Source organism: Oryza sativa, chromosome 2 (genome assembly GCF_034140825.1).
Source record: "Oryza sativa Japonica Group chromosome 2, ASM3414082v1".
NCBI classification, from domain to species: domain Eukaryota; kingdom Viridiplantae; phylum Streptophyta; class Magnoliopsida; order Poales; family Poaceae; genus Oryza; species Oryza sativa.
This window is the reverse complement of record NC_089036.1, coordinates 22,290,851-22,306,526: the sequence shown is the minus strand read 5'-3', so window position 1 is coordinate 22,306,526 and position 15,676 is coordinate 22,290,851. Positions and strand designations below refer to the sequence as shown.

The 15,676-nt window shown below is 43.2% G+C and overlaps 1 protein-coding gene across 1 annotated transcript; it reads left to right on the top strand.

Annotated features, from left to right (window-relative positions):
* Positions 1-12,553: 12,553 nt before the first annotated feature.
* Positions 12,554-15,676, top strand: LOC4329726 (ent-cassadiene hydroxylase-like). The gene is made up of 2 exons (NM_001416688.1): positions 12,554-13,542; positions 14,780-15,676. Exons 1-2 carry the CDS (start codon positions 12,622-12,624, stop codon positions 15,413-15,415), a joined length of 1,557 nt encoding a protein of 518 aa, NP_001403617.1. The 5' UTR covers positions 12,554-12,621; the 3' UTR covers positions 15,416-15,676.

Below are 15,676 nucleotides of genomic sequence, written 5' to 3'. Positions count from 1 at the left end.
CTGGAAGAAGCCCAGTTAACTCGAAGGCTCACAACAACTTGATTTTTGTGTAATGTAAAAATCATAAGAAAAGAGGTATGGTGGGGAGTAGACCTCTAGTGGATGGGTCGAAGCAAATTCCGTTAGCCATCTAGACATTGGTTTATTAGAGTTGATTTGTGGGAATATAAATCTTTTCTATCATTAGTGAACCGCGGTTAGATCTCCGGTTCACCGGTCAGACCGTCTGACCGGTAAACCGAAAGGTTGACCGGGTCACCCACCAGTCCATTTTTTCATCTATGGCGTACAGGGATAGACAGATGATAATGCTATAAGGCTAAGGTCATATTTGAAAGAGCTTCTAGAAATTACAGCTTCTCCCAGTAGCTCTAGCTTTCCAAAACAATTTAGATTTTAATCTAAATTGTCAGAATATGTAACTCTAGAATTCATAAAATAAACTAAAAGTTGAAAGTTGAGAAATTTAACTTCTTCATATTCTCGGAAGCTGACTACTAATTAGTTGCTTTTTAGAATATTAAGTTGATGGTCCCAGTGCGGCGAAGATGGGTCGTGCATAGCTAGAAGAGTAGAAGGGAAGGAAGGGAGCAGTGTGGCCAAGGAGTGCCACCAGTGGGGACAGAGCATTATCGGTCGGAGGCAGTGACAGACGCAGCGTGTCTTCCACTAGGTCTATGAGACTATGAGAAAGTCTTGTCAAGTGCGATCCGTTTCTATTTCGTGCAAAAAGAAAAATCTAAAAAGATAAATAACAATTGCATAGTGGGAGAGAAAATATCAGTATACCAATTATAAATTATTAGACCAAAACATTTGTGTTAGTACGTATTAGAATAATACCAATAGAGATCATGGTAAAAGCAATATACGTCCAAGCGGCAGTCTTGACAGGATTGTTCATTTTGTTTTTCTAAACGATTCAAAAGCTTCGCTTTGTATGTTTTATTATAGAATAAGTTTTACAACGGTCAAACTATGTGCAGGGCTTGTAATAAGCAAGCCATGCCGGCGAAAGCTATTCTATCCAAAAAAAAACCAAAACAATAACCTCTTGTGCGTTAGCTGCTCTGGCTTTCAGTCTTTCGCTCAGCCTGCTTCTTCTTCTTTCATATTTTGTACAGTACAATAATAGGGTTGAGATAAATAGGATCCAATAACTGTATACTCTTTATCTTGCGTTAGTGTTGATTAGTTTGTGTTTGCTTCATGTTTGGGAGTGTTTTTTATAAGTTTTCTTTGAACTGCGCTCCCTTTGAGTGAATTGGTGTAATACTTGGCTATAACTTCTTAAGCAAATGCTGGGTTGGAATTCTACTCCATTATAAAAAAAAAAAAACAATACCAGGGGTGTCGCGCGATGTGATGGATGATTCTTACATTTCATTCATTCCACAATTCACATATGAGTCTGGTTTTTTACATATGCTGCAGCCCTACGTGCTACTCAAGTAGTACAACTCTCCATCATCTCAAAATATAAGACTCAATCACTCCTAACATAAAAAGATCAAGAAAAAAAATCAATCATCTTTTTGATTGGATAACATCGGTACATGTAAGCAATATGAGTGGGGGGTTTGATGGTAGAAAATTTAAATAAACCAATTGAAAGAACCAATAGGTGATAGTTAATATATGCAAGCATGCACGCTTATATTATGAGACATAAAAAAATAATGCGGCAATTGTTTATTTGACCCTGTTTTGAACTCTATCTATCAATTTGACCATACTTTTTAGAGTTTGCTTATTTGACCCTCCTTTTCAAAAAAACAAAGCTCCTCTCTTACCCTATTCCAATTAGGTGAGTTCGCGGTGTTAACTCCATTTTACCCTTACTTATTTGACCCGATTATATCTTGCTTGTTTGAACCTATTATGTCATACCGTGTATATATTCAAATACTTTGACATATTTGTAATAAGTTTTGCATAAGTTTTATATTGAAGACAAGTTTGAATCATTTTATCAAATTTGACTTAAATTTGACAGAATTTTGACAAAATAAATTAAACAAATTTTGACACAGTTATGACAGATTTGGCATAAATTTGACAAATTTGAATTATTTTGACAAACTCGACTTAAATTTGATAGAATTTTTAAAAAATAAACAACCACACCTTGGAATCTAGTCTGAACCACATGTGTCCGATAATATCAATCAATCGAAGCACATAGATAGAAGCCAAAAAAAATAGGGTTAATTGGAACCATGCCATTGCAACTTCAGCTATTTGGAAATATGCCATTACAATTAGCGAAACCGGCTAGGTGCCATCGCAATTTCTTCCAAATTGGAACCATGCCATTATGTACGTCTGAATCGCCATCCATGCCGTTTGTCCTCGTACGTATTTCCGTATGGACGCTTGTGCCCCTGGCTGAGACGATACAAGCCAGCCATCCCGGTCCGGCTCAACCATCTCTGTTCCCCATTCCCCATTCCCCATTGTCTGCAAACCTTAGCTTGCCGACGGCGATCGGTGCAGCGCCGGCGACGACGACGGGGGCTAGGGATATGGCGCCGGCGACGACGACCCACGATGTAGAAGTTCCCCTGAAGATCGCAAGCTCCCCTGCGACATCATCGTGCGCAGCGAAATTGCCGATGGAGGGGATGGATCTGAGAGGCTCGATTCCTCCTATTTCGTCGATACCGTGAGTAACTTGAACTCGAATATACTCCTTGGATAGCTGAAGTAGAAGTGCATTGGGTATTTCATCGTATTTACATGTAGATTTTCAGTTGATGTTCTCTCCTTTCAAACTGTCGCATGTCTTTCTAAGATAGTCGTACTCGCCAGCATGACAGTAAGCGACCATCTCCTCAACGTATTCGTTGAGGAGATCTTCCCAAATCCACAAGGCACATCTACAATTCTACAAGAAGGAAACCATATTAGATTCAGAAAGAAAATCACACACAAATATGCACAAGTAGGACTGGATTCTCACCTCCCCAGGACACTGCAGCCACCGCCGCCTTGGATTCCTTGGTGTGTTCGATGTCTGCACCGCAACGGCATGCCCACAAGCACATTTCAGCTCTGGGATTGAAGGAGCCACCAATGGGACTCTGCACCTTCTCGAAATTGCACAGCGACCACCGCCACTAGTATAGCTCGCCTCCATCGCCGCCTCCAACCTCGTTGCCGCGTTGATCCGTCTGCGCCGGGAGAAGCTATCGGTACAGCTGCCACCGTATCCCTAGCCCCGTCGTCGTCACCGGCGCCGTATCCCTAGTCCCCGTCATCATCGCCGGCGCTGCACCGATCGCTGTCGGCAAGCTAGGGTTTGCAGATAATGGGGAATGGGGAATGGGGAACAGAGATGGTTGAGCCGGACCGGGATGGCTGGCTTGTATCGTCTCAGCCAGGGGCACAAGCGTCCATACGGAAATACTTACGAGGACAAACGGCATGGATGGCGATTCAGACGTACATAATGGCATGGTTCCAATTTGGAAGAAATTGCGATGGCACCCAACCGGTTTCGCTAATTGTAATGGCATATTTCCAAATAGCTGAAGTTGCAATGGCATGGTTCCAAAAGCTCAAGCTGGCCATGGCATCTCTGTCTTTTGGAGGATGAAGAAGAAGACGCCTTCAGGACGGGGAGCGTGCAGATGAACGGCGAGGTCGAGCCCGAAGACGTACGACGCGGCGCCGGCGGAGGCCAAGCTCGAATCCAAGGACACATGGGTGGTAGCCACCGTCGCTACCCCCGACTGCGCGCGAAGCTCCATCGCGCGCAGCCGCCGTTACTGCCGCCGTTATTGCAGCCGCTGGGGATCCGCTGCCGCTGCCGCTCCCTTCCTCCGCTTCCCACCGCCGTCGCTCCCTCCCTTCATGGCCGGGCGCCGGCGGGGGTCGGCTTCACGCCGTCGCCGCCCCTCAAAGCACCCGCAGTCGCCGCCGTCGTGTCGTCCAACGCCGCTGCCGCTCCCTTTCTCCACTTCCCGCCGCCGCCGCTCCTTCCCTTCACGGCCGGGCGCCGGTGCGGATCCCACCGCCGCCGCCCTCTACGTTCACGAGCGGGCGCCGGCGGGGGTCGGCTTCACACCGCTGTTGCCCCTCAGAGCGCCCGCAGACGCCGCCGCCGCCGCAAGCCCGAGCGGGCGCCGGCGGGGGTCGGCTTCTAGACGCCGCCATCGCCGCCGCACCGCCCGAGGCCGCCGCCTGAAGCCCGAGAGAGACAGAGATGGGGATCGGATGGATAGGTTTGGATGGATAGGGTCTGAGGGTACTTTGGGCATTATGAATAATAATCATATTTTTTTCTTTTTTAAAATCAAACCTTAACGGATGAGTGGAAATAGGGTCAACCAGGAGCTTCCTTTTTTGAAAAGAATGGTCAAATTGTCCTAAAAACAATAGGTGTCTTATATTTAGCCTACTCGATGGTGTGTGCACCATTGCACCCTGCGAGTAGAGGCAGTCGTCCGTTCAAATCTCTGGCAACCAATCATTTTTGTGACTTAAAAGTTGTGCTGGGCCACAGCTGTCGTGCATAATGCGCCGGGCCTGGAAACCTGGTTGGCTAGTTAGTGTTGGGCCAGCCCAGACAAATTGTTTCCTGCAGAGGTCATGGGCGTTTCCTGAGGTTCCTTTGTGCTTTCAAATTGTAAAACGGTATATTCATTTAAAAAAGATTTTTTATAATAAATTATCATTCTTTTTAAGTTTATTTATTTAGCTACTCCGTTTCAGGTTATAAGACGTTTTAACTTTAGTCAAAGTCAAACTGTTTCAAGTCTGATTAAGTTTATAGATAAATACAGTAATATTTATAATATTAAATTAGTATCATCAAATCAATAATTGAATATATTTTTATAATAAATTTGTCTTGAGTTGAAAATGTTACTATTATTTTATAAACTTGGTTAAACTTAAAATAGTTTGACTTTGACTAAACTCAAAATATCTTATAACCTGAAACGAAGGAAGTAATACTTAATTAATTAGTGCTAATCTACCTTTTCGTTTTCTGTGAACGGGGATTAGTTCCCAACCCACATTAAAAAACACATCCAAACTTTTATTTTGCTTCTAAATCTGTTGGATTTTAATTTATTGTCATGTTAGATGTAACTTTTTTTTTGCTATCGTTTACTGACAAATGTAATTTTAAGCTCACGTAAACTAAAAGCCTCTCAATTGGATATATTAGTATTTAATTGATATTAGAAGTCATATGTACTTGTAGTTGTAGTATAGTGGTTGCAGTGACCCAAGTAACACCCTAAGGTCTTGAATTTAAATCTCTATAAAAGCAAATTTCAGATTCGTTAGTTGAGGGGTAAGTTACATGTTTGATAGGATTAGTTCCTAATTTAAAAAGGCTGCATATATCCGGTTGGATGTAGAGGTCGGGTACACCGAAATCCTTTTCTCTATATTGGTGATGGCGTCATCTTTGTCTTGCCCGAAACTCGGAACACCGCCATTCGATAAATCTCGACACTCCCAACCTTCAAATCATTACTTTGCTCTGTTTTCGGATAAATTTTGACATCAACAATTCTGTACTAACTCCGTCCCAATTGCAGTTGTGGGTTTCTATATCTAACGTTTGACCGTCCGTCTTATTTAAAAATAATTATGATTAGTATTTTTGTCGTTATTAGATGATAAAATATAAATAGTACTGTGACTACTTTTTAATTTTTTTTATATTTTTTTAAATTAGATGGATGGTCAAATGTTGTACATGAAATTCCAAAACTTACTTATATTGGAATGGAGGTAGTATAATGGATGCAGGTTGTAGCAAGAAAAGTAGCGTGAAAAAACGACCTGTGGGTCTTGTTAATTTCTTGACCAGCCGTTGTGCTGTGCTGTGCGTCTTTCTTCCTTTTGGGCCATGTGGAGCTCAAGAGGTGGACGGAATTGGATGTAAGAGTTGCACATATGAATAAAATGGACTGGATTAGCGAAAAGGAAAATCGACATGGGTGCTTGTGCACTTGGGCTTCGCCCATGCGGCCGTTCATTCACTAGCGGACAAGTCAACTACACTACGCGCAGCCCTCACCAATCAATCTTAGGATTTTTTTTTTCAAAATTTTTAATTTTATTCATCAAAATATTTAAATATATTTTTTAAAAAGTTTTACAAATCTACACCCCTAAAACACTCTATGGGAGAGCTTTCAAAGGGTGCTTTTTCGCCCGCGGCCGGTCATTTTGAAAAGGACTGAAAGCGATTAGGCGCCACTAATAGCCATTTTGCAGCTAACCCCCATGTCGTCCTCCTCTAATAATGGCCAACCCCATTTCACGCCATAAAAAAACACCCTTTGAAAGGGGTGTAGATTTGTAAAATTTTGAAGAAAAAGCTATTTTTAAATATTTCTGTAAATAAATTTAAAAATTTAAAAATCCTATTAGTCCTACTCTGTGATGGGCTAGCTCACCTCGTCCTATGGAATTCGGGATTTTCTTATCCCTAATTTCATCTAAACCATATGTCTCTGCCTCTAGACGTACTCTTTAATTACTTGTTAGTTAATTTGAATTCTTCTAAATAAGCTTACAGTAGTATAAACCATGAAAATTGCACTAGCATCTAGCGTGGAATTCGGAATTTCCACATAATAATGATAAACCAAGGAAAAATGTGGCAAACTGAGAGGAAACAGCACGTAGAAATTGAAGCTTTGAGGAGACTACGCATTGGGCGTAGCTCCTAACGTATGGAGATTTGAATATATGCCACTACTAGAAAAAGTATTTTCGCAGACGGCCAAAAGTGATTTTTTCAGGCAGAGGGGAGGACCGTCTGCAGCCAACGACTATGAAAATCAATGATTTTCGCAGTCGAGGCAATGGCTCGCTTGCGAAAATCCATTTAACGAGCAAAAAAAAAAAATCGCGGGCGCCTCGCCGTCGTCGTCGCCATCCACGCTGCCGCCGGCCTCCCCCCTCCCTCCTCCGGCCAGATCTGGGAGGGAGGGGAGAGGGGAGCAGCCGCGCCGCACCACTCCGTTGTCGTTGCTGCCGCCCCCGCCGGCCTCCCCCCTCAATCCTCCAGCCAGATCTGGGAGGGAGGGGGGAGGGGAGCCGCCGCCGCCGCCCCTGCCGGCCTCCGGTCCACGCTTCACCGCCGGCCGCTGGCCTCCCCCTCCCCCCTCCGGCCATATCTGGAGGGGAGGGAGGGAGGGGAACCGCCGCCGGCTGCCCCGCAGCGCCCGGCCGCCGTCCGCCATTCGCAGCCAGCCGCCGGCCTCCCCCCTCCCCCCTCCGGCCAGATCTGGAGGGGGGAGGGAGGGGAGCCGACGCCGAGCGCGGCGGCCGCCCCGCCGCGCCCGGCCGCCGTCCGCCCTTCGCCGCCGGCGGGGAGGTGAAGGGGAGGGGAGGGGAGAGGAGAGGAGAGTGAGGGGAGAGGAGAGGTGAAGGGAGAGGAAATGACACTTAGAAAAAATATCAGACCATGTGCCACATATATATACCACGCTAATTTTCGCAAGCGCACCTTGCGTGGTCCGCCTGCGAAAATAGGACAGCGAACTTCACCCTGATTTGTATTTTTATAGGCGGCTATTTGGCTCTAAGGGTCATGTCCGCCTGCGAAAATATATACAAAACGTCGGCGAAAATGCTTTTTCTAGTAGTGTGCCACACTAGAAACCGTGACATCCGACATAGCTTGCATGGTGATGCATGTATGACTATACGTTAAATAAAATTTTAAATGGATTTTTCTTCTAAATTGAGATTATACCATTATACTCCTTGTAATTAAAATTTTCCAACAAGATCTCACACGATATATTTTGACAAGAGAAATCGAATGTTGTTTCACCAATTATAGAAAATTATTTCACTTCTTGGTCAAATGTTTTAGTTAGTTCTATAAAATGTTTCAGAGAAGTGAAACTTTCAAAATATAATGACAGCAACACTAACAACTACTTATATGAAACAATGAATCCAAATGAGTGTGAGACATTAAATAAACATATGAAAGGATACAATATGTTTGTAATACTTGATATTATAACATTTTATATCATGTATAAAATATTAAGTCGTAGCTCATGAAACATTATAAAATATTTACTGAAACATTTTAAGGATTCTACGTGCAAGATTTTTTAATTAACTAGTTAAACATCATGCATATACTTGTTGAAACATTTAAATTTAAATAAAGCCAGGTATAACATTTGGGAGAATCCAAAAAGCTAAATATATTTTTCATCGGAATATAACTATGTGTGGTCTTGCTGTAAAGATTTAATTACAGCGAATTTAATGATGTAATTAAATAATTGATTGGAGGAGTAATTTACGAGAAAAATTATTTTAAATTAAGATAAAGAGATAAATGTGCATGGGTGAGTAAGTGCCACTGGTACTATACACATGTACTGTTGTGAGTAAAAGTCGTTTAAAGATAAATAGATAAATGTGCATGGGTGGAAAAAGTGCTGCTAGTCCTATGCATGTATGGCAGTGAGTAAGAGAATATTATTATGACATGAAATAGAGGTTGGATGATCCAATAGTTTACAGGAGGCGGTGCGTTCTCCATAAAGCTTGGGATTTCTCACCCCTATTTTTCTCACTTGTTTCAGGGCGCTACGTCGACATCCTGACACTTAGTGCTAGCTAGTTAATATTGGTTGTGTTTAGTTCCTTCTAAAGTTGAAAGTTTGGGTTGAAATTAGTACGATGTGACTGAAAAGTTGTGTGTGTATGACAGATTGATGTGATAGAGAAAGTTAGAAGTTTGGATCCAAACACAACCATTGGTGTACATCGTATGGAATAGTACTATACGTTTTTCAAAGTCTTTACGTAGAAAACATTGAAGAAAATAACGAGGCTGTCGATCGTCTGTTATCAAATATCCTCACGGAGCTAGCGGACGCGGACGTTCCGACTTTTAACGAGAAATTAACGTTGCGGTCCGTGTCCGCATCCACGTATCATCCAATTGAATCCAAGAAGTTCACTAGGATTGTAGTTACCTGATGATAGATCGATCAGTCCGGGGCACATGCAACCCGGGTCAAATGCCGATTTCAATATTGATGGCGCGCGTTTGTATCTTAATTTTCTCCTGCGTGCAGCAGCTAGCGACCAGGAAAAGTTGTGTCACTCTCGGGAGTATCTTCTGGGTCTCGAGCATGTGTCTAGATAGGCCAGGTCTCTGGTCGGCTCAGCTATTTCTGATGAGACGTAGAAAAAAAATTAAAAAAAAAGACCTATATTTTGTTATAGGTAAAATTTAAAAGCTAAGGTTGTAAAATAGTCAAAGATTTAAAAAAACAAAGAAAAAAAGATAACTTTATACTATGTTTTAAAATTTTAATTTTAATTGTGGTTGATCAGTTAAAAAACAAATAATGGAAGTTTTAATTTCATCAAGAGAAATAATGAAAGTTTGAATCAAACCATGGCTGGTCAAGAAATTAACAAGACCTATTAGATACCAATGTTTTTAGTTAATTGGATACATGCCATTATACAGCACTGGAGAAACCATCTTTTACAGGTTGGGCACAAACCACAATAGTCCCAGTTCAACCAAAAACCAAGACTTGAAATCATTTTTAGTCCCAGTTTATAAGTGCGATAGGACTATATATATATATATATATATGATCTTTAGTCTCGGTTCCCTTTGTGTCAGACATTGGCAGGGCACCTGGGATCTTTAGTCCTGAGATCCTAACTATAGCCCGGTTGATGTTACCAACTGGGACTAAAACGCCCTATATAATCCCTAGGACTTATCCTCTCCTCCCGTATCTATATTTTCTCTATCTCCTTAGATAGTGCCTCCCTCTCTCTGCTTTAGATAGCGCGCTTTCTCTCTCCCCTTTCACACAGCGCACCCGAGCGGGAGCATGCCGGCGGCGGGCGGGAGCGATCAGATGGGCGGTCGGTGGCGGCGGGGCGGCAGGTGGGCGGGCGTCTGAGGAGGTGGCGGGCAGCGGCGGCGGCCTCCCCTCCGCCGGATCCAGTGGGAGGGGAGGCAGCGCGACGGATGTTTTTCTTTTTTTTTCCTTTTTTCCTCTCTTAATTTGTGGATGATTTTTTTTAGTATATATATGTTGTTGTGGATGATTTGGGATTGTGGATGATGATTTTGTTCTTGTGAATGATTTGGGATGTCGGGAGATGATCTGTGGATGAGTTTGCTGAAAAACCAAGTGCAAATAGCAAAAAGCAATGATCCACAAGCAAATAAAAAAAAGAAAAAAATCTCTACTCTTGGTTGGTGTTACCAACCGGTATTAAAGATTACTATCTGTAGTCCCGGTTGGTGTTACCAATCAGGACTAAAGATGTATCTCTACTCCCGTGTATTTAAACCCGGACTAAAGATCGCCATTTTTAGTCCTGGATTCTCTCTCTTTGTTTGTAACCCGGGACTACAGGGGATTGCAAACCGGGAGAGATGAGAGTTTCTCTAGTAGTGATATTTTTTTAACGGTTTCAGAATATATCTTTTGAACTACTAACAAATTGCCTATGGTTTACTATGGGTGAAATGTCTATACTTATTTGAATATATGTTATTCACTTGATTCAAACAAATATTAGATTATTGTCTAATATCAGAAAATATCAAAGGTCAATTTATAAAATGTATAAAAGTAGTGGTAGTGGACTGGTGCACCGGTGGCAAAACCGCCCGAAGCAGCAGGTGGCAGTAAAAAACTGGCACTGTTCCCCTTTTTGGCACGCTGCAGGCTTGCTGCGTCGACCTATTCGCCTCTTCCCACCTTGAAGCACCCATATCACGACCACCAGCACGAGGAGTGCAACCAACCCTAGGTCCTAATCCCAAACGACTTGTTTGACAAGAGAAGGGAAGGATATTCGGAGTTTGAAAGAGAGTTGGTAGAGGGATTGGGGATAGGAGTTTTATTTTTACTCCATGTCCCTTGTTTGGTTGTAGAGATGAGAGGTGGAGGGAACAAAGAATGAGTGCATGTACTACTTGGAAAAATGAATTTTCTGGATCACGAAAAAATCACATTAGCTCTGGTTTGAATAAGAACTAGGATTAAAAATATCTTTAGTCCCGGTTTAAAAACCCATGGTACTTTTTTAATCTTACCAACCGGAACTAAATATTATTTTCAATCCCGGTTCAAAACATGTCAGATCCCCACTATCTTTAGTCTATTACCAACAGGAACTAAATATCCATCTTTAATCCCGGTTGTTTATACCAACTGGGACCCAAACTAAAAAAAATGCCGAAAATCCAACCGAATCCCACGCCCTCGTCCTTTTCCCCTCCTCTCTCCTCCACCCCCTCTCATCCTCCCCTCCTTCTCCACCTCATCCCCATCTCCTCCCCCTCCCCCTCCCCCTCCTCCGAAGATGGCGACAGCGAGTGGCGGCCCAGCGGAAGCCACGGCGGTGGCGGCGGCGTCGGCACACAAGGTTGCGGGCGGCGGCCGGGCGGCCTCCCGCCACTAGATTCGGTAGGAAGGGAGGCCGGGCGGTGGTGACCAGCAGGATTTTGTCAATTGTTTTAAGATGTTTGGAATGATTTGTAAATTTTCTTGTAGTTTATTTTAGATTTGTGAATGATTTTGTGAATGACTTGTGGATTGTGGATGATTTTGTGGATGGGCATGTGAATTGTGGATGATTTGTTGTGCATGATTTGTGGGGATTTGTGGATGAAAATAAATGCAAGTAGCAAAAAAAATGAAAAAAAACTAACCAACCGAGATAAAATGCCGTGGTCCCGGTTGGTGGTTAAGACTAAAGATTTATTTTTACTCCCGGTTATTTTAACAAAGACTAAAGATAAACATTTTTAGTCCCGGATTAGGCGTCCTGATTTACAACCCGAAAATAAAAGGGTTTATAAACCGGGACTAAATGGTAGGAAGACTAATTCGTGCGGTGGAGTTGGCGACGGTGTTGGTTTGTACGGGGAGCGCACGAATACGGCCTGTGGTGGCTACTGTACAATTCGAAAATACGTAGTTGCGCGCCTTTAATTTCCACCTACCCAAAGCTTGCAGACGGAGGGGAGCTAGGTGCCTGTGCATGGGATTATTAATCAATCTAGCTTAGATCATCCATGATTTGTTACCTACCTAGCTCCTAATTAAATTAGCTGTGGTAGAAAATCTCATATGGTTTTAGTTCTTATAAAAAAAATTAAAGTGCTCCTCGATTGAAAACCTTTAAGGGCGCACATTTTAAATTTTACTATTTCAAATTTAAATTCTCAAAAATCATTAGAAATTTCACTCAGAATTTACTTCCGTACCACGTCGAAACTTGCCAATCTCCAAGTTATCAATTGAATTAAAAACTACCAGTGTGCAACAGGCACCACAAAAGGGTCATCAGAGCGACCATTAGTTTGTTGTCTCCGTCTGGATATTTCTAACCTTGATAAGAATAACTAAACCCTCTAGATTGATTGGACCGACTAGCGACGACGTCGACAAATTTGATAAATAAATTAAGCAAATTTTTTTGCTCCCCCAGTCCCAGATCGACGTCGATCGTAGTACTAGCGAAAGTATAAATAACGCGTAATCCTTTGCACATAGAAGGGGCATCCAAACTAGCAACTTAATTAGGCACCTAATTAACTCCGACGATCGATCGATAATTAAGAATATGGAGGACAACAAGCTGATACTGGCTCTAGGCCTATCAGTGCTGTTCGTCCTCCTCTCCAAGCTGGTATCATCTGCCATGAAACCAAGGCTCAACCTTCCCCCGGGGCCATGGACGCTGCCGCTGATCGGCAGCCTCCACCACCTCGTGATGAAGAGCCCCCAGATCCACCGCTCGCTGCGCGCGCTGTCGGAGAAGCACGGCCCCATCATGCAGCTGTGGATGGGCGAGGTCCCCGCGGTGATCGTGTCGTCGCCGGCGGTGGCGGAGGAGGTCCTGAAGCACCAGGACCTCAGGTTCGCCGACCGCCACCTCACCGCCACCATCGAGGAGGTCTCCTTCGGCGGCCGCGACGTCACCTTCGCGCCCTACAGCGAGCGGTGGCGCCACCTCCGCAAGATCTGCATGCAGGAGCTGCTCACCGCCGCCCGGGTGAGGTCGTTCCAGGGCGTCCGAGAGCGCGAGGTGGCGCGGCTCGTGCGTGAGCTGGCCGCCGACGCGGGCGCGGGCGGCGACGCTGGCGTGAACCTCAACGAGAGGATCAGCAAGCTCGCCAACGACATCGTGATGGTGAGCTCCGTCGGCGGCCGGTGCAGCCACCGCGACGAGTTCCTGGACGCGCTCGAGGTCGCCAAGAAGCAGATCACGTGGCTCAGCGTCGCCGACCTGTTCCCGTCGTCCAAGCTCGCGCGGATGGTGGCGGTGGCGCCACGCAAGGGCCTCGCCAGCCGCAAGAGGATGGAGCTCGTCATAAGACGGATCATCCAAGAACGGAAGGACCAGCTGATGGACGACAGCGCCGCCGGCGCCGGCGAGGCTGCGGCGGGGAAAGACTGCTTCCTCGACGTCCTGCTTCGGCTGCAGAAGGAAGGTGGCACGCCGGTCCCAGTTACCGACGAAATCATAGTCGTGCTTCTGTTTGTAAGTGTCACACTCACACTACTGTCACTACATACATACTCCCTTTATCCCTAAATAAATTAAACCCTAGTCCAAGGAGCTTTTAAGAATAGAAACAAAAGACCAACATGCCCTTAACTAATGTGAATGTGGTATTAAATGATGGGTAGGTGAGGGGTATTGAAGTAATAAAATTTCTCGTTTTGCGGATTAGTGGTAGGTAAAAATGTAGAAGTTGGTTTATTTAGGAACAAATTTGAAATCTAGAAGTTGATTTATTTTAGGACGGAGGGAGTACCTATTACTCTTTTATATGGCAGAAGGCCAGAAGCGCACTTTTTTTTTCTGACTTTTACTAGTCTTCTAATCTTAAACAACATATATACTACAACTGTATATAGCATACGTTTTTTATATATACTACTCCCTCCATTTCATATTATAAGACTTAATTTCTAGCATTATCCACATTTATATAGATGTTAATACTAGAAAGTCTTATAATATGAAACGGATGAAGTAGTTAAAATGCTTATACATTGCAACGAAATTTTGCAAGGAGATATCATCATATAGTTTGTTATACCATTTCCTATTGTTTTAATCATGGGATAATACTTACATTAGTCGAAAGTTAAGAGATTTGCTTAACATAAATTTTATAAAATCATTTTTTCAATTGTCTAATCAAAAAATGTCATATTTGCATTAGTCATATTTTTCAGTGGTTAGCTTTGACCTATAGTTCACTAGTCCTATTGTTTGTGGCCCCATATGGCAAATGGTGGTTGGTTGCTGGGAGAACCACCACGACTACTAGACTACTAGTATAGATTTGAAACTAATTCAATTTTAATCATTCATGCGGTTTACATTGGCTATTTTCTTTGCTTTTAAAACCTTTTTAGTATGTTTTGGACATGTTAACGTACTAATACTATTAATGTGATACTAATTAATTGAACTGAATATAGATTTATAGTTGATTACAAATTTAAAATGGTAGGACCCGAACAGTTGTATGCAAAGTGTGTAAAATCAAAAACATAATTTCACATTCCAACGGAATGATATTTATATTTTGTCTTATTGGCAGCTCTCCACTCTCCTAGTGTGCCTTCCCTCATCCACTTTATCCTGAAACTATTTGGTTCCCTCATGTTATATTAAACGATTTGGTTGTTCCATTCTGCTTAGGCATAATTTGGTTGATGATTTTTTTATTTGGAAATTGACTATATGCAAATGCTATTTCTAGGACATGTTTACAGGGGCTAGCGAGACATCCCCAACAGTATTGATTTGGATCTTGGCTGAACTCATGCGGTGTCCAAGAGTAATGGCGAAGGCACAAGCTGAGGTACGACAAGCTGCTGTTGGGAAGACTAGGATCACAGAGAATGATATTGTTGGGCTGAGCTACCTCAAGATGGTGATCAAGGAGGCCTTGCGACTCCATTCCCCGGCTCCCTTGCTGAACCCTCGTAAATGTCGTGAGACAACCCAAGTCATGGGCTATGATATACCAAAAGGCACATCTGTGTTTGTGAATATGTGGGCGATATGTAGGGACCCTAATTACTGGGAGGATCCCGAAGAGTTTAAGCCAGAGAGGTTTGAAAATAATTGTGTAGATTTTAAGGGTAATAACTTTGAATTCCTTCCATTTGGCTCCGGACGTAGAATTTGTCCGGGTATAAACCTTGGGCTAGCCAACTTGGAGCTAGCATTAGCTAGTCTTCTCTACCATTTTGACTGGAAGCTACCCAATGGAATGTTGCCCAAGGACCTTGATATGCAGGAGACCCCCGGAATAGTTGCAGCTAAACTAACTACTCTAAATATGTGCCCTGTTACTCAGATTGCTCCAAGCAGCGCAGAAGATGCATCATAAGAGATAATACGTCCTCCAAGACAGCACATATAGTAGTTTAACTACATAGAAAATAAGGTGTTGTGAAAAAAAAGGGTTTATATATATGTACCCTATGTATTCTCAAGTTGCTTTGCCAGGCAGACTGGCCTATTTGTGTAGCTATTCTCGTTACATGGTATATGTGATGTCATTTGAAAAGTGTAATGCTATTGTTACCACTTCCATAAAAACAATTTTCTGCAGACATCCCCGGTTTAATCTCTTCATGGGGTTATAAAA